The 23,199-nt window shown below is 48.0% G+C and overlaps 1 protein-coding gene across 1 annotated transcript; it reads left to right on the forward strand.

The window, feature by feature from the left end:
- Window positions 1–6,732: 6,732 nt before the first annotated feature.
- Window positions 6,733–18,824, forward strand: LOC104304695 (aldo-keto reductase family 1 member B1). The gene is made up of 10 exons (XM_054168166.1): window positions 6,733–6,830; window positions 7,581–7,748; window positions 8,493–8,609; window positions 9,859–9,936; window positions 10,315–10,437; window positions 14,915–15,021; window positions 15,166–15,247; window positions 16,334–16,417; window positions 17,314–17,396; window positions 18,096–18,824. Exons 1-10 carry the CDS (start codon window positions 6,765–6,767, stop codon window positions 18,136–18,138), a joined length of 951 nt encoding a protein of 316 aa, XP_054024141.1. The 5' UTR covers window positions 6,733–6,764; the 3' UTR covers window positions 18,139–18,824.
- Window positions 18,825–23,199: the final 4,375 nt, after the last annotated feature.

Below are 23,199 nucleotides of genomic sequence, written 5' to 3' on the forward strand. Positions count from 1 at the left end.
CCCCTGGCGCAGCCTGGTGCAGCCAGGAGTTTTGGGCACCTCAGTACAAGAGAGATGTGGAGGTGCTGGAGCCAGGGCAGAGCAGGTCAAGGAAGCTGTGAAGGGCCTGGAGAATAAATCTGATGGAGAGTGACTGAAGGAGCTGGGGATGGTTAGTGTGAAACAGAGGAGGCTGAGGGGAGACCTCCTGGCTCTCTACAACTACCTGAAAGGAGGTTGTGGAGAGCTTGGTGCTGGTCTCTTCTCCTAGGTAATTAGTGATAGAACAAGAGGGAACAGCCTCAAGCTGCAGCAGGGCAGGGTTAGAGTGGACATTAGGAAACTTTTTTTCCCATGCAGAGTGGTCAGGCATTGGAATGTGCTGGCCAGGGAGGTGGTGGAGTCCCCAAGCCTGGATGTGTTTGAAGGTGTTTTGGCTGTGGTGCTTGGGGCTATGGTTTAGGGGTGACCCTTGTAGAGTAGGGTTCTGGGTTGGACTTGGTGATCCTGAGGGTCTTTTCCAACCTGAATGTTTCCCTAATCCTGTGATTCTGTACTCAGTCATAGCCAGCTCCTAAGCTCCAGTCACAGCCGAAAGAGATTTGACCTGTGAGAAATTGTTTTGAATATTTGGCTTTTGCAAGGGGAATTACTGGGCTGATTGGTTGGTTATGGTCTGTATTGTGTGGGGTACTGGGAGAGAAAGGTGAGGCGCCAACAGGTCTAAAGACTGGCCAGGTCAAAAGTGCAGGTTTTGTCTCAGTCCTGCTGGAGAGGGGTGGGAGCGTGCTGGGGAATCTATGAATAGGTACGTTTTAATATATGACTATGTCTGTTTGCCGTCTCTGTCAGTTCAACTCGTGTCGTTAGGGCGCGCCTCTAGCAAACTCACTCTGCGCCCAGCGCTGTGTTGCCTTTGTTTTGTAATAAACTGGTTATAAATTTCAGCAGTGAGTTCTTTTCTCACAGACCTAACGAGACAGCAGCCTTCAGCACAATCCATGCGTCCACGTGGGAGCTGCCCTTGGTTCAGCTCTATCTCGCTCTGCTTCGGCTCCGCGAGCAAGGGTGCGGCCTGCAGTCAGCTGCTCCTGGGGGGGACACGGATGCTCCCTGGGACAACAGAGCTGCTCGGCACTTCCCCGGCAGCCACCAGGGGGCAGCCAGCCCTCACAGGAGCCCTCTGCCCCCTGCCCGCCAGCCCAGGAACGCCAGCCCGCAGCTGTTCTAGGGGCATTTCAAACCCCACACAACCCCACCGCCTGCAAGGGAAGCTCAGCCCCTCAGTGCCGAGCCCAAACCGCTGGCCTAGGGCGCCAATTTGCCTGGGAACACAGGTCGACCGTCTCTACTGACAGATCCACACTCCCACCAGTGCCCTGGACCCACAGCCCCAGGGCTGCAGCTGGGGGCCCCAAGCCCTCCCACAGCTTGCTCACCCCAACAGCAGAGTGGAAAGGCCTAAGCCCACCGACCCCTTTAGCCTCTCTGCCTCTGGCAGATCCCAGTCTCGAAGTGCACGGTGCAGACACAAGTTCCAGCAGCCCAGTGACAGCAGAGCTGGGCACCTGCGATCCCCACGCTCCTGCTACCCTGACAAACACCCACTCTGGAGCACAGCTGGCACAGGGCACATGTGCAGAGTGGGGCTCAAAGAACAGACCTCCAAACATCCTTTTCACACAACACTCAAGCTCAAGCTGACATCAAAACCAAGTTCCTTTAACACCAGCAGGCTAGATGAGGAGGCAGCATTTGCTTTTGCGGCTGTGTCACCTTTGTTTCCTCCTACTGGGCAGGTGACCAAACACATAATCATAAAGTTGTGCATTGGGTTTCATGGGAAAATAGTCAAACCTTTGTTCATGAAATGAGGCACCTTAGGACTTCCTTTCCATAACTTCCACTTTCATTTACAACCTTGTAATCCAAGACCATTTGTTTCACAGCTTTCTGAAAGAAGCAGTCTCTAAGTCCCTCAGCAATGCCCAGACTGAGGTGAGACAGCTCTGCTGAGACAGATGTACATTTTCACTGGACAGCAAAGGTACAGCATTTGCTACAGTACAGGGAGAGACAAAGGTTTAAACCACCCTTTTCAGTGGTACACCTTATCCATCATAGGTTACCCATGGCACTGGGGGCTTAAATTGTGGCAGGAGACAGGGTGTTAACATCAGTGTCAGAGGTAACTGACTGACACCAAGCAGTTCATGGTCTCCAGAGAAGTCAGCATTGCTATCCCTGCAATTTATGTCCTCTACCTTCCACCCTTCACCTCACTGAAAGATACATTAAGACATTTTTGATAGATAAATTCCACCTGTAATATCATCACAATGCTAATGAAAACTCCATCCCTTGTCCCTGGCACACCAGACTAGTTTAATTAACATTTCACCAGTATCAACATAACACACATGACAAAGCTCCCCCTTCCCCAGCAGGCAAAGTTATCAAGGATCAACACCACAACAACCTTCACATTCTTTTCGCCTTTCAAAAGTCAACCATACTGCTTGATGCCCAACATGATCCTTGCTAATGTTGCTGCTAATCTCCTCTCCATCTTCTGGCATTCTTACTCCAGAACAATACATACAAGTCACTCCTTGACATCCCAGCAGCTTATCAGACAATACCAGCGGTGTGGCAATAACTGCACTCAGACCTTGGAGCTCTTGGGCCACAGCACAGTGATCACTCTTTTTCAGGGTCCCTTCCCCTTTGCCTGTAAACACAATGCTGCAGTCCAAGTAACTGCAGTTGATTACCTCCTTCTTCCCAGTCCCTCTGTGGGGTGTCTCCTCTGTGAGATCAGCAGAATTGGGGCATTGCTCCACACAACCCTTCACTAGCAGATCCTAAAAGTCTTCCTCCCTTGTGCAGGGCAGTGCTTGCAAGTAGCAGAGAGCCCAAACCGCCCAGAACTCTGCTCTTCCAAGACAAAAAGCCATATCCCATTTGCTCCAGCTTCCCAGCACTGTCACAGCCACTGCAGGGACACTAGCTGCTGCTGCTGCAAGTGCTAAGCATTTCTGTAATTTCATTTTGATCAAAGGACTGTCATGAGAGTGCCCCCACTTTGAGGAACAGCACTCTCATCACAGGTCTGCTTAACCTTGCAACTCAGGCTGCCTGGAGGGCTTTGTTTTCACATTGCCATCAGTCCTGTTTTCCCTCAGAGATGTCAGGGTCTCCCTCTGAGGCAATCACTTTGAGGCCATTTGCTGCTCCTGCAGCTGCAGCCTGGCCTCCCTGACACACAGCTCTCCAGCCAGACAATTCAGCACTACTGCTCACTTCTGACCAAGAGCCTCCCCTCCATCCTCAGCACTTGTTAATGCACGTTACTCCAACAAATACCATCAGCCTGACTCCCCTGCTCTGCCAAGTGGTCCTAGTCTCTCTGCAGCCCCATCTGCAGCATGTGGCAAGCTCCAGCACACAGCTGCATCACAGTAGCCCACCTCTCTCCCCATGTTTCACAGCCAACCCCTCTGTGGCTTCCCAGACACTGCTTCTGGATCCTACATGCAGAGACAGCACTACAGCAGGGCACTGGCACAACAGGCTTGGAGGAGGCCCCTGTCTACCTCTTCCCAACCACCTTCCCACACAGCAATGGTCTCCCCAGGTCCCTCCTTTCTCCAATTGTTCTGCCTACAGTCACCCTTGGACGTGCACTGGCTGTGTCACTTCCACCACCATGTGTTGTCAGGACCAGGTTCATGGCTCTTGCCACAGTCCTGCCCATTACTCAGTTCTGGGCCATGACAGGGCTGGGTGTCACAAATACTCTCTAACAGCTTCCCAGGCAAAGCAGTCTCGTCACAGGGCAACATAAACTGATTTATCAGCAGTTAACACAAACTTCACTTTACCAATTCAGGTACTGAAGGCGCAGGAAAGAACACAGAAGAACAGAACAGCAAATGTCTTTTCCCCCCCCAGCTTCCGTCTACTTCAAACACCAAGCCCCTCCCTGTCCTCAGTTCTGCTTCCTCCATTTTCACCACAGATTACTCCATCCCAATCCCTCCCCTGAGCATGGAGCTTGGTGCCTGATCCTTCCCTTCACCATTCAGTCCCAGTTATTAGTGCTCCCAGGTGGGTGGGCTGCTGTCCCCAGGGCTGGGAGTGGCCCATGCCCCTCATCAGCCAGCCCCTTCCAGGCTGCCTTCCCTCTTCCCTGGCTGGGGGAGTGGGAGGGCCATGCAGGTTCTTCCCACCTGCTGGAGCTCCAATGCCCCAGGTGGCAGCACTGGTTTCAGAGCCATCTGGATCTGGTTCCAACCAGCCTGGAGCAGTTTGTAGTTTCCACCTGCCCACATCTCCCTTGCCAGCATAAACCTGCCCTTCCCACCCAGCAGTGGGAGCCCCTTCTTGGCACTTGGCCATACCCAGAGGTGGATTTTTAAGCAGATAGAATTAATAGACAAGCACCAGTGTGAAGATAAAACCCCTCACCAACTCTGATAAGATGGGAGAACCACCAAGACATGCTCCTGGCTTGTTTTGAGCTCAGAGTGAAAAAAGAGGCCAAGGTCTTTTACAGTCAGGTAACGACCCTCAGATCTGTCTCCTAGCACCCAGAGGTTGAACTGGAGCATCCCACTGAGCAAAATAAACCCCCCTTTTCAAAGGTTCCAAGCAGGGCAGGAATTCCCACTGCCCTTCCCAGGGATTCAGGCTCAAAACCTTCATGTCTTCACCTCAAAACTATGTATCTGTTGGTAGCCCTAAAGCCATAGACCCCTGCAGCTCAACCCCTTACAAGAGGGGATCCCACTTCACAACTCTGTCACCTCCATACTTCATACTTTTTTTGGCAGGCCACGGGGTCTTTGCTAGTAAAGACTTGCCTCCACAGAGGTCCACTTCCATTATTTTAGCCCTAGTTCTTCTCAGCTACCAAACACTGCTGCTCTCCAAAGGCACAGCTTGTGATGAAATTAGTTACTAAATGTCAGCAAAACAAAGCCAAAAAAACCCCTCATGATACTACACATCCTGTTTCAGTGCAAAACCTTGCACATGGATCAAGTTAAACAACAAAAACAAAAAACCCACCACCAAAAAACCCTCCTCCCACACACAGTTCCTCATCACCAGCAGTCACTGCAAATAAGCAGCTGGCCACGTTTATCAAGGACACAGCACACAAGATTACACCAGGCTGGCTGTCACCCTGTGACACAGACAGTGCTGCTTCTTCCTCCAAGGCCCTGCCACCAATGTGATGGCCCCCACAGGACCTTCAGGAGAGGTACCACCAGGGAGATGGTAGAAGCCCCATCACTGGAGGTTTTTAAGGCCAGGCTGGATGTGGCTGTGAGCAACCTGCTGTAGTGTGAAGTGTCCCTGCCCATGGCAGGGGGGGTGGAACTGGATGATCCTTGAGGTCCCTTCCAATCCTAACAATTCTATGATTCTAAACAGCAGAAAGCCAGATTGCCTCATGGCTGTGAGGGGAAAGTCTCCCACTCACAAGAACAAACAGCAAAACCAAAACACAGAACTTCTCCATGAAGCCTCTTGTGATGAAATGGAGACATCTGTCTGACAAGTGACTGCCAGGGAAACCTAAACGGAAGCACAGAGTTACATAACAGTCTCAGGAGCCACGTGAAAGCACATCGCATCCTTGGGGATGGCTGATGGCACTGACACAAGACAGGAGGCACATTAAAGAGGAAAACTAATTACCTTGGCCTCCCTTAGTTAAATGGAGAGGGGGGGGGAAAAACACCCAGCTGCAGAGAGCAGGGGCCTCTTGCACGGGAGGCACCCAGAGCAAACACTCACACCTGAGGAAACTTCGCCACATGTGAGTAAGCAGCAAAGCCTCCCGGGCAAGCCTGGGTTTTTTCCACTGCACTGCAACCTTCTCAGGAGAACAGCACACACTTGTCTGCAGAAAATTTCAAACCCAGTCTCTGGGGGGAGGTTACTGGCCACCTAAAAAAAAATACATTTACAATCATGCATTTCATTCCAAAATGCCCTCAGCACCTCCCTGAAGACAGAGGGACACTTACATCATTATGGTACTCATTAAAAGGTCACTGCTCCTCTTCTGCAACTTCCAAAACACTTAAATAAAAAACTCCTCCCAACATCCAAATATTTATTTAAAAAAAACACCACCTCACTTCAGTCTCAATTACTCCTACGCCACAGCTCAATTTCCTGTGAAGGGGAAGCTGCGTTACTGCTATCCGGTGCAGGGAATGGGTTCTCCCCACTCACAAGCAAGCCAGACCAAAGCACCTCGCTGTAACAGCACATAGGGTCAGAAGGGTCCTACAAGGGGGAGCTTTCCAGGACACCACCCCTGCCGTGGAGTGATGCTGCTCCAGCCAAGGGCTCAGCCTTTCCTTGGCCTGAAGCACAGGGGCTGCAAACATCTCTTAGGGCGCCGGGCGACACCTCTGTCATCCTCATCCCAGATACGGCTGAGGTCAAGGAACAGAGGTGCTCCGGGGGCGGCTTGCAGCCAGGTAGGGAGGCACAGCCGAGCAGTGCACACTAAACGTCTCTTGTAAAGCTGGCCCAGCCTTGATTTACGCACCATCCCACACAAGCCAGAGCTCGACACGACCCTCGCTTTACCACCGTAAGCAGCACGGAACGCGGCCGCGCAGCTCCCCTCGGCCGTACGGCGCCGCCCCCCCATCCCCTCGCGCCGGGGCGGGGCGGGGCGGGGCAGGCCTGGCCGCTATTAAAGGCGCTGCATCAGCCAGAGCCGCGCTCGGTCGTGTTCCCGTGCGGTGTTTGGAGCTATGGCGACTTACGTGCAGCTGAGCACCGGCGCCAAGATGCCTCTCCTGGGGCTAGGCACATGGAAGGTAACGGGGCTGGTGGCAGGAGAGTGACTGCAGCCGACTGTGCCTGGGCCCGGCCCTGGTCCTGTCCTTGTCTGTGCGGGACGGGTGCCCTTTCTCTGCCTGGCATTGGGGCGAGAGGCAGGCAGTGCGGCTGGGGGCTGCCGGGGCCCTAGAGGCGGAGCTGTGTCCGCTGGTGTGGGAACACAGACAGGCTTGGGGCGCGTCCTTCTCGACACCCCGGGCCCCGGCGCAGCGCTGCCGGCGCCGCTGATACCCTGTCCGCGGCTACCCTCTCGCAATGGGGCTGCTGTCTGCGGCCTCTGGCACCCAGGATCGTCCCTGCCCCCTTGCAGGTCCTCCTCGGGGCTCAGCTCAGGGACGCGCGTAGCCCGGGCCCCGTAGCTGGCCTGAACTCCCTGTGCTGGAAGCTGCTGAGGACTTCCGCTCTTAGAAGCCATGCGAGGAAACGAGGAGGCTTTAGGCTGGCTCCGGAGCTCTGCCCTGTTGTTGGAGTCACAGTTCTGCAAAGCTGTTGGGCTGAGCCCAGCCAGGGATTGGGGTGACAGCGGGATGTCTGGAAGCTGCGTTCAAGATGTATACAGAGTCAAGAATGCTGCAAGGAAGACTGGGTGTCTTTTTCCTACTGTTAATGAGTTGGGTGTTTTGCTTGATTTTAATTGGGGGGTGGCTTTAGGAGGGTCATTTTTCTTAATTCTCTCTCACAAGAAAAGCATACATTGAATTATAGTTTCTTGAACGTTATTTTTTCAGTCTCCACCGGGGAAAGTGACAGCTGCAGTGACGGCTGCCATCGACGCTGGGTACCGCCACTTCGACTGTGCCTACGTTTATCAGAACGAAAATGAAGTCGGGGAAGGGATCCAGCAGAAAATCAAGGAAGGTGTCGTGAAACGAGAGGACCTGTTCATTGTCAGTAAGGTAAGGAGCTGGTGGCTAGGATGCCAGGATATAGACTCATAGAATCAGTAAGGTTGGAAAAGACCTCAAAGGTCATCAAGTCCAACCTGCCACCCAACACCTCATGACTGCTAAACCATGGCACCAAGTGCCTCATCCAGTCCCCTATAGAACACCTCCAGGGTCAGTGACTCCCCCACCTCCCTGGGCAGCACATTCCAACAGCTAACAGCTCTCTCTGGGAAGACCTTTCTCCTCACCTCCAGTCTAAACTTCCCCTGGTGCAGTTTGAGACTGTGTCCTCTTGTTCAATATGTTGGGTTTTTTATAGTACACCCCACATTCCTTAGTTTCCTACTCTGGTGCAGCATGGAACAATGTAGATCTTACTTGTCACTCCTGAGACACTTGTCTCACTTGTATGGAGAATTATGCAAAGTGTGTATCAGGTGATGTTTTAAACCTTTCCTGGTGTTAAGTTATGCTTATGCAGTTGCTGACCTTCTACAAGGTGGTTTTTGAATTAAGGCTTAGCAAAACCAAACTACTTGTGCTATCTGCCTTGCCACTGCCACTTGTGCTGCCTCTGCACATAGTGCCCTCAGCATCACAGGCTGGTTGTGCTCACAGAGCAAGCCCTGTTTGAAAATCAGTAGAATGACCTAGTTCCCCATCACCTTCCAAAGGGAACAGGCGTTCTCCTGAGCAGGACAAAAGGGGTTTAACCTAGGAAGTCATGGTGTGCCTTGACTGTTTTGTCTCTAGCTGTGGTGCACATTTCATGAAAAGCATCTGGTGAAAGGAGCCTGCCAGAAAACTCTCGCTGACCTGAAACTGGATTACTTGGATGTCTACCTCATCCACTGGCCTTTTGGGTTTAAGGTACAGTAATAGCAATCCCTTTGGCTTTGTCTTTCGTGACTGGCAGTTTTGAAGAGCCCTATGGCTTTACAGCCCAGTAATTGCTCCAACTGATAGAGATCATCATGAGTCTTTTGTGTACTACTATTGCTCTGATGCTCAGCTTCATTCTGGCCATGTGAGCCAGTCTGTAAATTCTTGCTTGTACAGCATCCTCTGCCTCTTTGACTGTGCAAAGGAAGGCTTTGAACCGCAAGCAGGTTCCTGTGCTGCAGACCTAAGTTATATTGCTCTCCTTTTGATGACTGCCCACGTGCTGTCTTCTACAAAGCATGCTCAACTGATAGTGATATGGTTCCCTCTGTGGGAAGGAGGGCTATGCTTTTGTTGCCAAACAAATTCTTTCCTCTGAGTGTTACAGAATCACAGAACAAGAGAATGTTTCTGACTTCCATTTCTGTCTTTAATCACCGAATCCTTTAATACAGAACAGACTGAATTGACCCTTTCTGGAGGAGCCTTAGTGTTCCTCAGACCCTGGGTTTCAGAAGGTGACACTTTGTAGTTCCTAAGTCCTCAACTGACTTGCATGCTAAAGAGCTGATGTCTCTGAGTATTTCTAAGCTTAGGGCTTCTGTTGGAGCCTGATCAAAATCTCCTTTCTGCTTGTTCCTTCTGAGATAACTGGTTTATAGCAGCCATATTTTTAGCATTAGTTTTATGTGGACAGACCTATCAAAGTGAAAATGTGTTGTGTAATAACATATCAGTAGAAAACAGCTGTTCTGAGTGAGGTTGATACCTGGCATGTAGTCTGACTGGGACATGGGCTGTTTGAACACTCCCTAGGCCAGCAGCTTAGACAATGAATCTCCTCATGAAAGGCCTGTCAGCAGATCCGGTCCAATATGGATCAAAAGTGTTCCAGGTCCTAAGTGGCTACTTCTTACATGGACATAATGAAGTGTAATAACTGTGTTTTAGTGATCCAGAAAGTAAACTTGCAAACTGGCTGTAATTCTGTAAGTGGAGAGTTATGTTTTACCCTATTTGTTTTCATGAGCCAGAGGACATTGTATCCAGCAGGAGTATCTGTCCTTATGGGGGTGGCTGTGGGCAGAAGTCTCATAATCTCACGTGAAAGCAAAAGAAAAGACTGAAGAGTATTGGCATGCCCTGCAGTAGGAGCTTGCAATGTCATGGTCTTCAGCTGGTGTTAACCTAACTTCCCACCAGAGAGTGTTTCAAGCATTTTCTTTGTCACTGTCAGGCAGGAGAGGAGCTGTTTCCCACAGATGACAAAGGCCTCATTATACCCAGCAACACAGATCTTCTACAGACATGGGAGGTAAGCAGCAGGAGAATTGGGAGGTTTGGTTTTGGCAGCCTCTTGTTTTCATTACCTCCAGAAGTCTAAATTGTCTCATGTGTGTAAAGCTACTTGGAAGGACTAACTGGTAAAACAGTAGATTTAGTATCATTACTGTCCACTTATAACTTGCTGTGAATTTCCACAGTCTCAAAGAGTGAGTCTTGGAGCTTTGGAGCGAGAGACATGGCACAAATGCACAAATGCTCTCTGTTTTTCCCCTCTGACTTGAACTCTGAAAATCTAAATACCATTTTTGGGGGGTTTCATGTAGGAAATAAACCATGTCAGGGAAGAACATTTTCTGCAGGCTCTGGCATGTGCACTCCACGCTGATTTTGTGCTCCTTCTTGTTAGGCCATGGAAGAGCTGGTGGATGCTGGCCTGGTAAAAGCCATTGGAATCTCTAACTTTAACCATGAGCAGATTGAAAGAATCCTGAACAAGCCAGGACTGAAGTACAAGCCTGTAACTAACCAGGTAAACTGCTAAGTGACTGCAGGAGGATGCTTGGGTGGTGCTGGATTTGCCTTTTTAATTTTTTAAAGACTTACTAAAATCTTACTGTTAAACAAGGTTATAAAAAGAGACAGTGAGTAGACACAGCATGTTCTGTTTCATCCTTCAACTACTTCTGGATGTGCAAGGTGATGGGTTTTTTTATGGACTTTCTGTGCTACTGCTGGGGAATCTGGCAAGGAGTAGCTCCAGAATTCCCTGTTTTTGGAGGGGGGAGCTGTGGTAGGCAGGGGATGCTTGGGTGAGCTTAAAGAGCTTTCTGAAAGGAGACTAAACCTCACTCTGTGTATACAAGGACCTAATAGAATTGGATGACCTTTTTACAACTCTTCTGTGGGTGAGGCCTGTTGCTTATGACTGAGAGAAGTGAACAGGAGCATGCTTTATGAACTGCCATACAGGCTTAATGAGGGTTAGGAAGAATGAAGAAATGGAGTTGCAAGATAGGCTGTAGAGTTTGAATGTCCAGGTACATGGAGAGCACTTGACTAAAATCTTTAAAATCTTAAAATCTTTAGATTTTAGCCCAAGTTAGTCATTGGCCCAGAGCAGCTTCAGCTGTTGAACACAGCTTTACACAGCTTGAGTACCTGCAGGGATGAAGCCTCTTTAGATAGTCTGCTCCTCTGCCTGACCCCTTGCCTTGGGTATATGAGAGAGAGACTTTTCTTATATTCAGTCTCACTTTATGCCTGTTGTCTCTCGACCTCCCACTGTGGACCACTGAAGAGGGTGCCTTATGTTTGGATGACCTCCTTTCAGGTATTGGAAAGCTACAACCTGAAGCCTTCCCTTTTCCAGACTGGATAAGCCCAGCTCCCTCAGCCTTTCCCTGTACAGCAGGGTCTCCCTCCCCCAGCCATCCTGGTGGCCCTGTACTACATTCATGACATATAGAAAAGGAAAAACTAGACACAGTATTATAAAGGTGGTCTGACATGTGGTGAGTAGAGACAGGTGATCACTTCCCACAGTTTACTGGCTGTGTCTGCTGCCAGGGCTCACTACTGGGTCATGTTCAGCTCATCCTACTATGGCCCATGAATGGTTTCTAGCATAGTTCCTCTGTAGGTAGTCAGGCTGCAGCCTGTGTTACTGCCAGGGGCTTTTCCATCCCAGGTGCAGGGCTTTGTGTGCAGCCTTACTGACTTTGATAAGGTTTGTTGGTTTGTTCTTCCTGCTTCAGTGGATCCCTCTGAAGTGGCAGCCCTGCCTCGAGTACATTGGCTGGTCCTCTTTCAGCTTGGCATCACCTGCAAACCTGACATGCTTAGAGCCTGGTGCAAACTGCTGAAGAAATCAGGTCCCCAGATGGCACCTTGTGGGTTTATCTAGCTTTGTCCTTTGTTGCCCTGGCATTTGAAGGACTGCAGCCATAGCAACTGATACCTTATTAGAAGATTGGTTAGTTTATTGTGGTAGCTGGAGCATATCTACTGAGAGAATTTGAACACTTCTCTTCTTTTTTTCTTCTGAGAAAGCCAGTAGGATTGTTCTCTGGAAGTCTGTTCAACATAACACTGAAACATTCTGAGAAGTGCAGAATTCCTCATTCTCTGTGTGTTTTCATTTTCTGTCCCAGTGGGCTTCTAGGATACTTGGTAGTCTTATGGTACCTTTCAGCATCTGCCACACCTCACTGCAGTTGATAATTACCCTTGTCTCTTGCACAGAAGTCACTGACCTCTCTCTCAGTTGCAAAATGTTCTCTGATTGCTATAATCAAGTTAAGCTTGGAGCAGTGGGGTCTTTGGCTCCTGTGCCTCAAAGCCTGCTTGCAAGAGTGAAAGCTTGTCTGTCACTAACACTTAGCAGTTGGGAGGGGAAGTGACTGCAAACTCTCTCTGTGCCCATCACAGCGTGGATTGCAGTAGCTTGAGATGCAACAGGCTTTTCATCTTGGCCCAAATATGATATGGAAAGGACATGGACCTTATAGAGAGGATACAGAGGAGGACCATGAAAATGATCAGGGGGTTGGAGCACTAATTCTGTGAGGACAGGCTGAGGGAGCTGGGGGTGTTCAGCCTGGAGAAGAGAAGGCTCCAGGGAAACCTAATAGCAGCCTTCCAGTACCTGAAGGAGGCTACAAGAAGGATGGAGAGAGACTGTTTGCAAGGGCCTGTGGTGACAGGACAAGGGGTGGTGGCTTCAAACTAGAGAAGGGCAGATTTAGATTGGATATCAGGAAGAAGCTCTTCACTATGAGGGTGGTGGAACACTGGCACAGGTTGCCCAGGGAGGTGGTTGAAGCTCCTTCCCTGGAGATATTCAAGGTGAGGTTTGACAGGGCCCTGGGCAACCTGATCTGTTTGGGGATGTCCTTGCTGACTGTGGGGGGGGTTGGACTGGATGACCTTTGAGGGTCCCTTCTGCCCTGGACCATTCCATAAGAAAGGCTAGATCATGCAGCTCAGAAGTTTTTTCTTTTCCAGTTTGAGTGCCAGTGGACAGGTAAGAATGACTTTGTTTCACCTACTTTGCATAAATTCTACCTATTGGATAGCTGAACAAATAACCAGATGCTCTGTTATCTTGAGTATCTGTGTTTATGGAGCAAAATCAGTGTATAATGTGTCCCAAAACCCTGAGTGTGACAGTTCCTGCTGTCTAATGTTCCAGTGTGCCCCAGAACGGTAACAACCATGCAGGCTTGTGATAACATCAAGCAGCTACAACCACAAATAATGCACTCGAGGCTGCAAACCAATCCCATGTTTTGCACTCTCTTGCTCCACCTGCCAGGGTCCAGGGCCTTCCCTCTGAATGCAGCAGCAGACTGCAGAAGGCTCAAATGACAGTGCAATCAAAAGGGTTCTTGATGTTGCCTGCTGAAAGAAAAGTGCTTCCTGGTAGGGAACTAGCCTGAAAGATGCCACTATGCAAAGTATCAAATCCTTGTATTCATTCACTGCTTCCTAACACACAAAAAAGGCCTGTCCCTTGCTGCAGGTCTTGCCAGAATACAGAGCCACTCTTCAGGAGCCTTTTTTTCCTGTTGGGTAGATAATCTTCTGGTTTATCAAGTCTATAATGAACAGTAAGCTGAAGGTTTGTAACCTGTAGCAGCTACCCATTCTTAATGTTTGCAGACAGGAGGTGTTCAGGATGAATATTGACACCAAGCAAGCAAAGGACTGAAACAAATCCTCTGGTATTTGTATTAAAAAAAACAAACAAACCCCTTGCATTATAGAATCATAGATTCAATAAGGTTGGAAAAGACCTCAAAGATCATCAAGTCCAACCTGTCACCCAAGACTTCATGACTACTAAACCATGGCTCCAAGTGCCACGTCCAGTCCCCTCTTGAACACCTCCAGGGGTGGTGATTCCACCACCTCCCTGGGCAGGACATCCCAATGGCTAACAGCTCTCTCTGGGAAGAGCTTTCTCCTCACCTCCAGCCTAAACTTCCCCTGGCACAGCTGTGTCCTCTTGTTCTGGTGCTGGTTGCCTGGGAGAAGAGACCAACACCCACCTGGCTACAACCTCCCTTCAGGTACCCTTATGGTATATTTAAATACAGCTGACAGGAGAACTTTGTACTTGCTGGTCTGCTGTCCTGTCATTAGGATCTTACAGTCCTCTTGTGTGCATTTTACTGAACTGTCTCATTCAAGCAGTTTTGTGGCTGGTCATATGCTGGAGATTGTGTCTCAACAAAGTTCTAAGGAGTGGTGTTGCAGTCCTTGGACCCTTCACTGAAAGGAGGGAACTACTGTAACTAGCAGAATGGGGGTAAGGGTCCTACAGAAAGTGAGGCTCTGTGGGATAATGTGGAAATGCTGTGTCCAGCAGGAGCAGGGAGAGGATTGTCTCCTTGTACTCAGCTCTGAGGCCACACCTCGAGGGTTGTGTGCAGTTTTTGGCACCTCAATGCGAGTGAGATGTGGAGGTGCTGGAGCCAGGGCAGAGCAGGGCAAGGAAGCTGTGATGAGCCTGGAGAATAAACCTTATGGAGAGTGACTGAAGGAGCTGGGGATGGTTAGTGTGAAACAGAGGAGGCTGAGAGGAAATCTTTCCACTCTTTACATCTACCTGAAAGGACATTGTGGAGAGGTTGGTGCTGGTCTCTTCTCACAGGTGATTAGTGATAGAACAAGAGGGAACAGCCTCAAGCTGCAGCAGGATAAGTTTAGACTGGACATGAGGAAAAATTTGTTCCTATCAAGAGTGGTCAGGCCTTGGAATGTGCTGCCCAGGGAGGTGGTGGAGTCCCCAAGCCTGGATGTGTTTAAAGGTGGTTTGGATGTGGTGCTTGGGGCTATGGTTTAGGGGTGACCCTTGTAGAGATTCTGGGTTGGACTTGGTGATCCTGAGGGTCTTCTCCAGCCTGAATGTTTCTGTGATTCTGTGAAAAATCAGCATTTGATTAAGAAGTAATCTCTGAAACATATTAAAGTTCATAGTACAATCTCTATTCTTGTGTTGGCAGTTTGAGTGTCATCCATACCTTACCCAGGAGAAGCTGGTCAAGTACTGTCAGTCCAAAGGGATTGCTGTGACAGCCTACAGTCCACTTGGCTCTCCTGACAGGCCATGGTAAGGTGGCTTTGTGCTTTGCAGGGGAGCTGCCATGCTTGAAACTGGGGCTGCAGATGTGCCAGCAATTATTTATCCAAATACAGATCTTTTCTAGGTTGTATCTATGGGAAGCTTCTTGCCATTGATCTTTTGTCTGTGCAGGGCTAAGCCAGAGGATCCTTCCCTTCTGGATGACCCCAAGATCAAAGAGATTGCAACCAAGCACAACAAAACCACAGCACAGGTGGGTAGGGGCAGTACAGCAGGTACTAGTGACAGTGTCAAGGACAAGCTAGCTCTTCATTCCCTGTCATCTGTGGTGCTCTTCTACATTCAATAGGAACACTTTCCTCCCTCCCCACCCCATGGCCCCTAATGCATGCTTGCAAGGTGGTTGACTATCAACAGCAAACCCTGCCTTGATGCATCTTTGGGTGCTGTGATGTTTCAGTCTTCCCATCTCAAGGCCTGTTGCAGAGAAGTAAACCCTTGGGTAGCCTACTAAAAGTCTAGATGGGGAAGGACCTGAGTGTCAGTGAACTGGATAGGAAGGGAAACAGGAGGCTGCCTATGTAGGTCTCCCCTTCTCTGCACTCCAGAAGCAGCTGCTGGGATTTCAGGTGTGATTTGAAATGTAGCTCTGCAGAAGTGAGTTAATTCTGCTGAATTGTACAGCTTACAGCAGACAAGCATTGGAAGCAACCAAAGCCATCTTCTCTGTGATGCTTTGGCCCACCAGCATGAACAAAAACTCAGCTCAACTCAGTCGGGGGATGTGACAGTTTTAGGCTGTGCCTTTAAGGAAAAGACACTGCCTTTAAGCAACTGGAAGGTATATTTACAAGCAAAACTACACTCCACAATGGAATGCAGTGAATATGTACAAATATACAGTATTTACAATATTATACAGGTATTTACAGGGAGAAATCAGCATGGAAACCCCTCTAAACAGGGGAAACCTGTCCCACTTACCCCCTAACCTTCCCTCCACCCTTCCCTCTGTTTAATTAGGAGAAAAGGCATGTTAGTTAGCCTTATCTGCAAGGTCAGCTGGTAGCAATAAACCCTCCCAGCTGAAAGAGAAGCAGAAAGCAGCATGCCAGTGAAGGAAGAAAGGGGTGAATGTGGGAAATGAGACTGCTAAGGGCCTCCTTTTGCACATCTGGCCATTGAAATTCGTTTGGAATAATCTTTTGTTTTCCTTTTTACACTCAGCTGGGGATTTGTTTATATTTCTCCACTCTTCTGCTTGAAAATCTGCAGCTAACTTTTAAAGGCACAGCCTGAAACTGTCACATTCTCTCATTCAGTGATCTGCTGCTTGCAGGTTCTGCTTCGCTTCCAGATCCAGAGAAATGTGATTGTGATTCCCAAGTCTGTCACACCGCAGCGCATTGTGGAGAACTTCCAGGTGAGTCCTCAGGAGCAACCTTGGCTCTATGGCATGCTCAGGGGTGGCAGGGCTTTCCCCTGAAGAGCAAGCAGACATCCTGCCTCACCCTTCTGAAGTCCTCAGGCAAGAGGTCTGAGCTTTTATCCTCTGTATGTTTGTCTGCACTTAAGGTGATGGAGGCAACAAAGCTTTAGGAAACACTGTGCTGATAATCTTAGCAGTTGGGTTCTGTCAAGTGGTTGAGTCACCTAACAGCATGCTTGGGGCCTAGGTGCAGCAGCACACCACAGAAGACCAACACAGAGCAAGCATTAAGAGTCCTGGTGTGCAGAAACTGTGTTGCTGCTCTTGATTCAGTGGTTCTGATTAAAACCAGTATTAGGGTATTTGGAAGATGCTTATTTGTGGGTGGAATGTGAAAGCTTTGTAGGAGTTGCTTAGGAAGAGAACAGAGATCTGCATCTCTCACAAATGGAGGCTGGAGGCGTTCTGCTCTGCTAAGTGTTTTCCAAACTTCTTTAAACAGCTGGCACACATGACTGCAACTCAATGTAGTTTAATTCCTTCCTCTTCCTACCACTTCCTTTCCCCCCCACCTTCAGCTAGTGGGATCTCAGAAATCCACAGCTGTCTTCTGATTACTTTTTGCCTCTCCTTCATAAAGCAGCCATTTCTCCAGACAAGCACACCTGCCCTGTGGACTTGCTCTTGCATTTTGTGATTTGATGTGTGTTTGGGGTCGTTGTTTTTGGCTGGTGTGTTTGGGAGGGGATTTTTGTCTTTGTTTTGCTTGGTTGGTTTTGGGGGGTGTTGGTTGGTTGGCTGTTGTGGGTTGGTTCTTTAGTTGCTGTTGTGATTGTTGCTTACAATCTGATTTGTTCAAAGGATTGATTTCCAGCTCTTTCTCTTGTTAGATATTTGACTTTGAGTTGACTAAAGAGGAGATGGCAACTATTTTCAGCTTTAACAGAAACTGGAGAGCCTGTGACTTGTCCTCGTAAGTAGCAGTGGTTATTTTTTTCCAAGCTATTAAGTTATCAGTATGTCATAGTTCAGTATAAAATGACAGATATCAGGCTTGATTGACCTTCCAGGATATGCAAAGTCCCCTTCCATAGGGTCATACTCAAAATACCTTTCCAGAGTAAGAATTTGTGAACCAAATCATAATGAGCATAAAGCAAACATCACGTCCAGGTCAGCCTCCAAGAAACGTGCTGTAGCTGGAACTGCAGCAGGAGGCTGCTTACTCGGTCTTCTCTGAGTTGGAGAAGTCAAGAATTGGAGTTTGTGTCAATGCTCAGCTTGGCTTGTGGGATTTTCTTTGTGCTGTGACCCTCTGAGCGTTATAAAAACTGACCATGTTCTTCAGGAGCAGTTGGGCAAGTGGCCAAAAAGTAGCAGGAGGATTGGCAACGTGAAAGTGTCAAGCAAGATATGAAATCTTTGTTGGAAGGCTGCAAATCAGGCTTTCCTGGCAGTGAACCAGGAAACCTTGAATGGATCACCTACAAAGCACCTAGGTCATACTGCCTGGAGTGGTCAGAGCCCAACCAACAGAAGGCACTTGAGAATTTCTTCATGTCACCAAGGAAAACAGACTCTGCTATCACACAGTTCAGCTCCCTCCTTGGTGGCTTTCTTCATACATTGTCCTTCAGGCACAAGGTAATCTTTCCTCTTTGGTTTCCTTCAGGTGGAAAACTCTCAAGGAATACCCTTTCGATGCAGAGTACTGAAGATGGTTGCCTGCCTTCCTCCAGCCTTCTCAGATATGCTGTTGCCTAGGAGTTGTCTGCATAGCTTTCTCATTGCATCAGGCACAGCCCATGCCCATCCTGCCCCTTTTTTCCTTCTTTTTCCCTAAGAGAGATGCAGTATATGTACTCCATTGGTTTGTGTTTTCTTTTTCTTATGTTTTTGGAAGAAGAAATGCAAAAATGGTTCTGAAGAGCACGCTGTGAGGACTAGCAGATTGTCTTTGCCAAACAGCATGTCTGGAATTGGTAAGCAGAGAGCACTGAGGAAGTTTGAACAAGCAGTCACTTTTACTTTGCAATACTATGAGTTGGAGCTAGTGACTGTTGTCTGGAAGGCCCAGGGTATTGGCAGATTTCACCTGGTTCATGAGGTCTGCTTTTTTCTGATTACTGTTTGGTTTGGCTTCTTTTTGTAACACTCCATGCTTGCCTTTTTTTTTTGCCCCACCTTCCCTCTAATTGGAAGTGCAAGTTGATTTCCAAGTACAGCAGTTTCTACTTGGGTAGCTCTTTGAAAAAGTGTATAGGTCCTGGTTTCTTGGCCTTATGAAAACTGGGTTTGCTTACAATAAAATAGTTTCAGTACTGTGTGTAATGAGATGGTTATTTCAGCAGTGCTCTAATGGTAGTAAAGCTGGAGCAGTAGCTGCATGGTGTTGGCTGTCTCTGCAGGTTACACAAAAGCAAGGAAAAGTACTGCCCCCCCAAAAAAATCATCTGCTGTTGATGTTAGCTTCTTGTGTGTGGCCTGCTAGCTATTTGCTGTTCTCATGCTAGTGCACACCTGAGTGTGCTGGCCTGTGGCCATGGATGTGCACTGCAACATCCCTGTGCCCACGGAGCTTGAGTCTCTCTTTAAACAGAGGAGTTTGTCTTGACAGCTAACGGGCTGGTGTTTAAACCAGTCTCTCTTGCCACTAATGGTGTACTTTGGTTAGCAGAAAGCTCATTCCCCTGAAGACATGAGGCCTACAGAGCATCCTATGAGATTGCTGCTCACTAAAACAGAAAACTTGCCCTTTCTGGAGAGGCAGCACGTGATGCAGGAAGGAAATCTGTGCTTGGACAAATAAACATCAGAAAAAAGGGTTTCCAAGAAAAACCCTGTCATGAGAAGATCACAAACTTGCTACTTAGCCTGGGAGGACAGAAAAATGAGCTTATACCTAAATTCTGACACATGGGATGTGTTTATCCCTTTGGCGGGGGGGGTATAGTTTTCACAGCACTTGCCTTAGAGCTGTTGGTTGGGTGACTCTTCATGTGTGTTCTTGTAATTATTTTTTCCCAAGGTCTGAGTAGATGTTGAGTGGGAAATGTCCTCTGCAGGAGGCTGTGTAAGCCTGGGGAAAAGGGGGCTCTTTCTGAACAAGTGACAGTAGGGAGACAGCAGAAGTGTAAGCGTAAGGTGGGATTCTGAGCCCACAGCTGCATAGCAAAGCATACCTTAAAGGGAGCTGAGCCAGGGTGCAATGAACCATGAGTGCAGCTGTTCTTGTACTACTTGCAAAGCAGGTGGTTTGTTTCCTGGTACAGATAAAAAGGTACTGACAAACAAAGATTATTTTTTTATTGCCTCCTGTCTGATAAATGCTAAGCATTATATTGAGGAAACAGAGTTTTATCATCAAATGCTTCTCTTAAATCTATTTTTTTGTCAGAGTAACTTGCAGTAGGCTGACCAGACAAGATTGAGTGAAAAAACACGAGGAGGGAGGAGAGAACCAATGTCTGACTCTTAGAAGTATTCTTCTTTGTTCTCCTAACAGATTGATTATAATACAAGCCCTGTGAGGAGAGCCTGAGGGAGCTGGGGTTGCTTAGCCTGAAGGAGGCTCAGGGGAGACCTTCTTGCTGTCTACAACTACCTGAAGGGAGGCTGTAGCCAGGTGGGGGTTGGTCTCTTCTCCCAGGCACCCAGCACCAGAACAAGAGGACACAGTCTCAAGCTGCACCAGGGGAGGTTTAGGCTGGATGTTAGGAAGAAGTTCTTCACAGAAAGAAGTTTGGCCACTGGAATGCGCTGCCCAGGGAGGTGGTGGAGTCACCATCACTGGAGGTGTTTAGGAAGAGCCTGGATGAGGCACTTGGTGCCATGGTTTAGTTGATTAGATGGTGTTGGGTGTTAGGTTGGACTTGATCTGAAAGGTCTTTTCCAACCTGGTTAATTCTCTTCTCTTCTAAACTTTCAGTTCTGGTCTTAAAAGCAAATACACAAAGCTTCAGCTCTGCAAGTGTGTGGGGTTTGGTTTTTTGTCTGTAATGTGATAAATGAAAAGCCCAGAGGCATCTAAAAGAGCAGGCAAGTTAATGTTCTTAGATTAGTCTGAGGTGTGACAGAAGACTGTTTGGGGCAAATTTTACTTCCTTGGAAATGAGATCTCTGTGACAACTGTGTTCTGGCAGAAAGTTACATTTAGAAGGTAAGTGTTTCCAAAATAGTACAGCAGGTTCTGTTCATCTCTTTTCACTTTGCTGTAAATTCATGAAAAGTCTGTGCCTAAAATTTTCCACTCTCAGGAGTAGGAATTTTACTGGAGAAGGCTTTCAGACTGCTCCACAGCAGAAGGTATGGAAGAGGAGCTAGTACTCGGGGTGGAGGGGCATTGTAACAGGCTCTCTCTGTGTTTTGTGGGATGACTTAGTAGGAAAGAATTTGGAAAGGGTCAGCCCAGGACACAGTGCTGCACTCGACTCTGGCAGAGAGCTTGGATGCTTGGAGAAATACAAGAGTGGAAACAGAGAAAAACAGAAGCGTCTGAGTGAAGGCACAATGATCCATAGGCTTGAACAGAAAGCAGATAGTTGCCTGGAAGGATGAGAAGTGGGAAGGCAGGGATGGAAAACTGTCAGCCATAGCTTGGATTGCTGCTTCAAGGCCAGATAGAATTGAATATGGTGAAGACAGAGGAAGAACCAATCTTCTAGGCTGCAGCCAGGTCTGTTTAATCCAGGTTGATCTGTAGATTGTTACAGTAAAATAAATGGCTGTTGTACCCCCATACTGGTGCTGCTCTCTGCCTGCAAGGGTAGAGATTTCCTTTCATCTCCTACAAGGTAAAGTGGAAAGATCAAAGAATTAGATATCCGGAGCCTAGCATTCCTGCTAAGTGAGCTCTTCCTGCTGTAGCTGTTCACAGCATTTGTTTTTGTTTTGTGATTTGACAGATCTCTGGGTTTCTGATCAAAGAAATTTTTAAGGACAAATACACTCTGGTGGCTCTTCCAAGGAGAAGTTGTTTCTTGGTTTGTTTTTAGTATAGGAACTTGTAGTTCAGCTCCACCTTGTTGGCCTCTCTTACTGGGCTTTCTCAGGGCTCTCTGGAGAGGAGAATACAAGAAGCAGCTTGAAATTGGCATCTTGCTTAGAGGTAGGACACTAGAGATAATCTTACAGGCATAGTGTTTCAGGCTGCAGTTGATGTTCCTTTGAGAGAAAATGGATTTGCTTCTAATATTGGACCATAAATATACAAACCTGCCTGGCTGGAGTCGCTGTTTTTATGCAATGCTCTGTCTCTCTCTGGGAAAGGGGAGGTGGAATCTCTCACACAGACTGACACAAGTACATGCTGCAACACTTGTGCAGAGTTGTGAAACCTGGGGCACAGGAAACTGCATTATTCTAAACAGGAAAAGAAAGTCCTGTGTTTGGATTTTTTGGTTTCAGTGACTATTCACTGTGGTGAAGATAGGACTAGAAATCTGGAGCCTTTGCTTGGTTGGAGCAGAAAACAGCTGACTCAGAACAAAAGGGTTTAGCATCTTAATGCTTTATACTCCCCTAGTTTTTCATCTGTAAGTTCTTTAAGTAGTTTGTCATCCTTTCCTCTGCCTTGTCCTTGTCACTTAAATCCAGAGCCATGCCTTTATTCTGGTAGGACCTTGCTCATTTAAGATGAGAGGCAACTCAAAAGCTTTTCATAGGCCATGTTACTCTTGCATTTTAACTTGAAGTGCGTGGTACAGGTCCACTAGTACAAGCATCTGCAAAACTACACCTTTCTTCTAAACTGAGGAGGGGGAAGAAAGAAGATAGTTGAGTATGCAACCTAGGTTTTTCTGAACTGAAAGGCTCACAAGCTGCTTGATAGCTGCTCATAAGAACAGCTGAACCAAATCAGGCTGAAGCTATTTACTGCAGCATCCTGCTCCAGCTGCGGCCAAAACACCTTAGCTGCAGTGGCAGTCTTTAAATATTCTGACAGCAGTTTAAGATCTTTAGTGTTTCAGAGCTGTCAGTTAACTTTCTGGTTCAGTTATGCAGTCAGTCTGTTGTGTTCCAAGGGGATGGCTCTTCATCCCCACACATCTTGTGAAGAATTGCTGTCTCTCACTTGTTGTGGGCTTGGCTTCTGCTGGATTCATCCGATGCAGCCAGTTTTCATACACTGGAGGAGAGAGCAGTCAGCCTGTTTCCACTCACACTTTACAAGCTGCCCCAGATAGGGTAAAATTCTGGCATAGGTCCCTGCACTAGTGTTAGGTCAAGGAAAGTCTTAGTCCACTTAGAATCATAGAATTGTTAGGGTTGGAAGGGACCTCAAGGACCATCCAGTTCTGACCTCCCTGCCATGGGCAGGGACACCTCATGCTACCTCAGGTTGCTCACAGCCACATTCAGCCTGGCCTTAAAAACCTCCAGGGAGGAGGCTTCCACCACCTCCCTGGGCAACCTGTGCCAGTGTCTCCCCACCCTCATGACTTAGTTGTCATCTGTACAAATGACTGCTTGGCCATTGATTATCCCAGTCAGTCTGCTAGATGTCCTTTTGTAAGCTATAGAAGAAGGCCAGGTCCAGAACTTTTTGTGCAGCTTTGAATGCAAAAACTCAATGGAATGGGTCTCTCTTCTTGCTTCTTTTTCTTCCTCATTATGATACTGACAGAGCTTGGAGTTGTAATAGATGGAAAACCTGAGCATCAGTGATCAGCAGAGAGTTGCATTTTGCCTGTTGCTCATTGCTTGCATTATCCTCTTTTCCCCTCTAAAACATAAATGTTTTCTCTTTTTTTTATCACCCAGCCCCTCTGGAACTT

This window comes from Dryobates pubescens, chromosome 15, assembly GCF_014839835.1.
Source record: "Dryobates pubescens isolate bDryPub1 chromosome 15, bDryPub1.pri, whole genome shotgun sequence".
NCBI lineage: Eukaryota > Metazoa > Chordata > Aves > Piciformes > Picidae > Dryobates > Dryobates pubescens.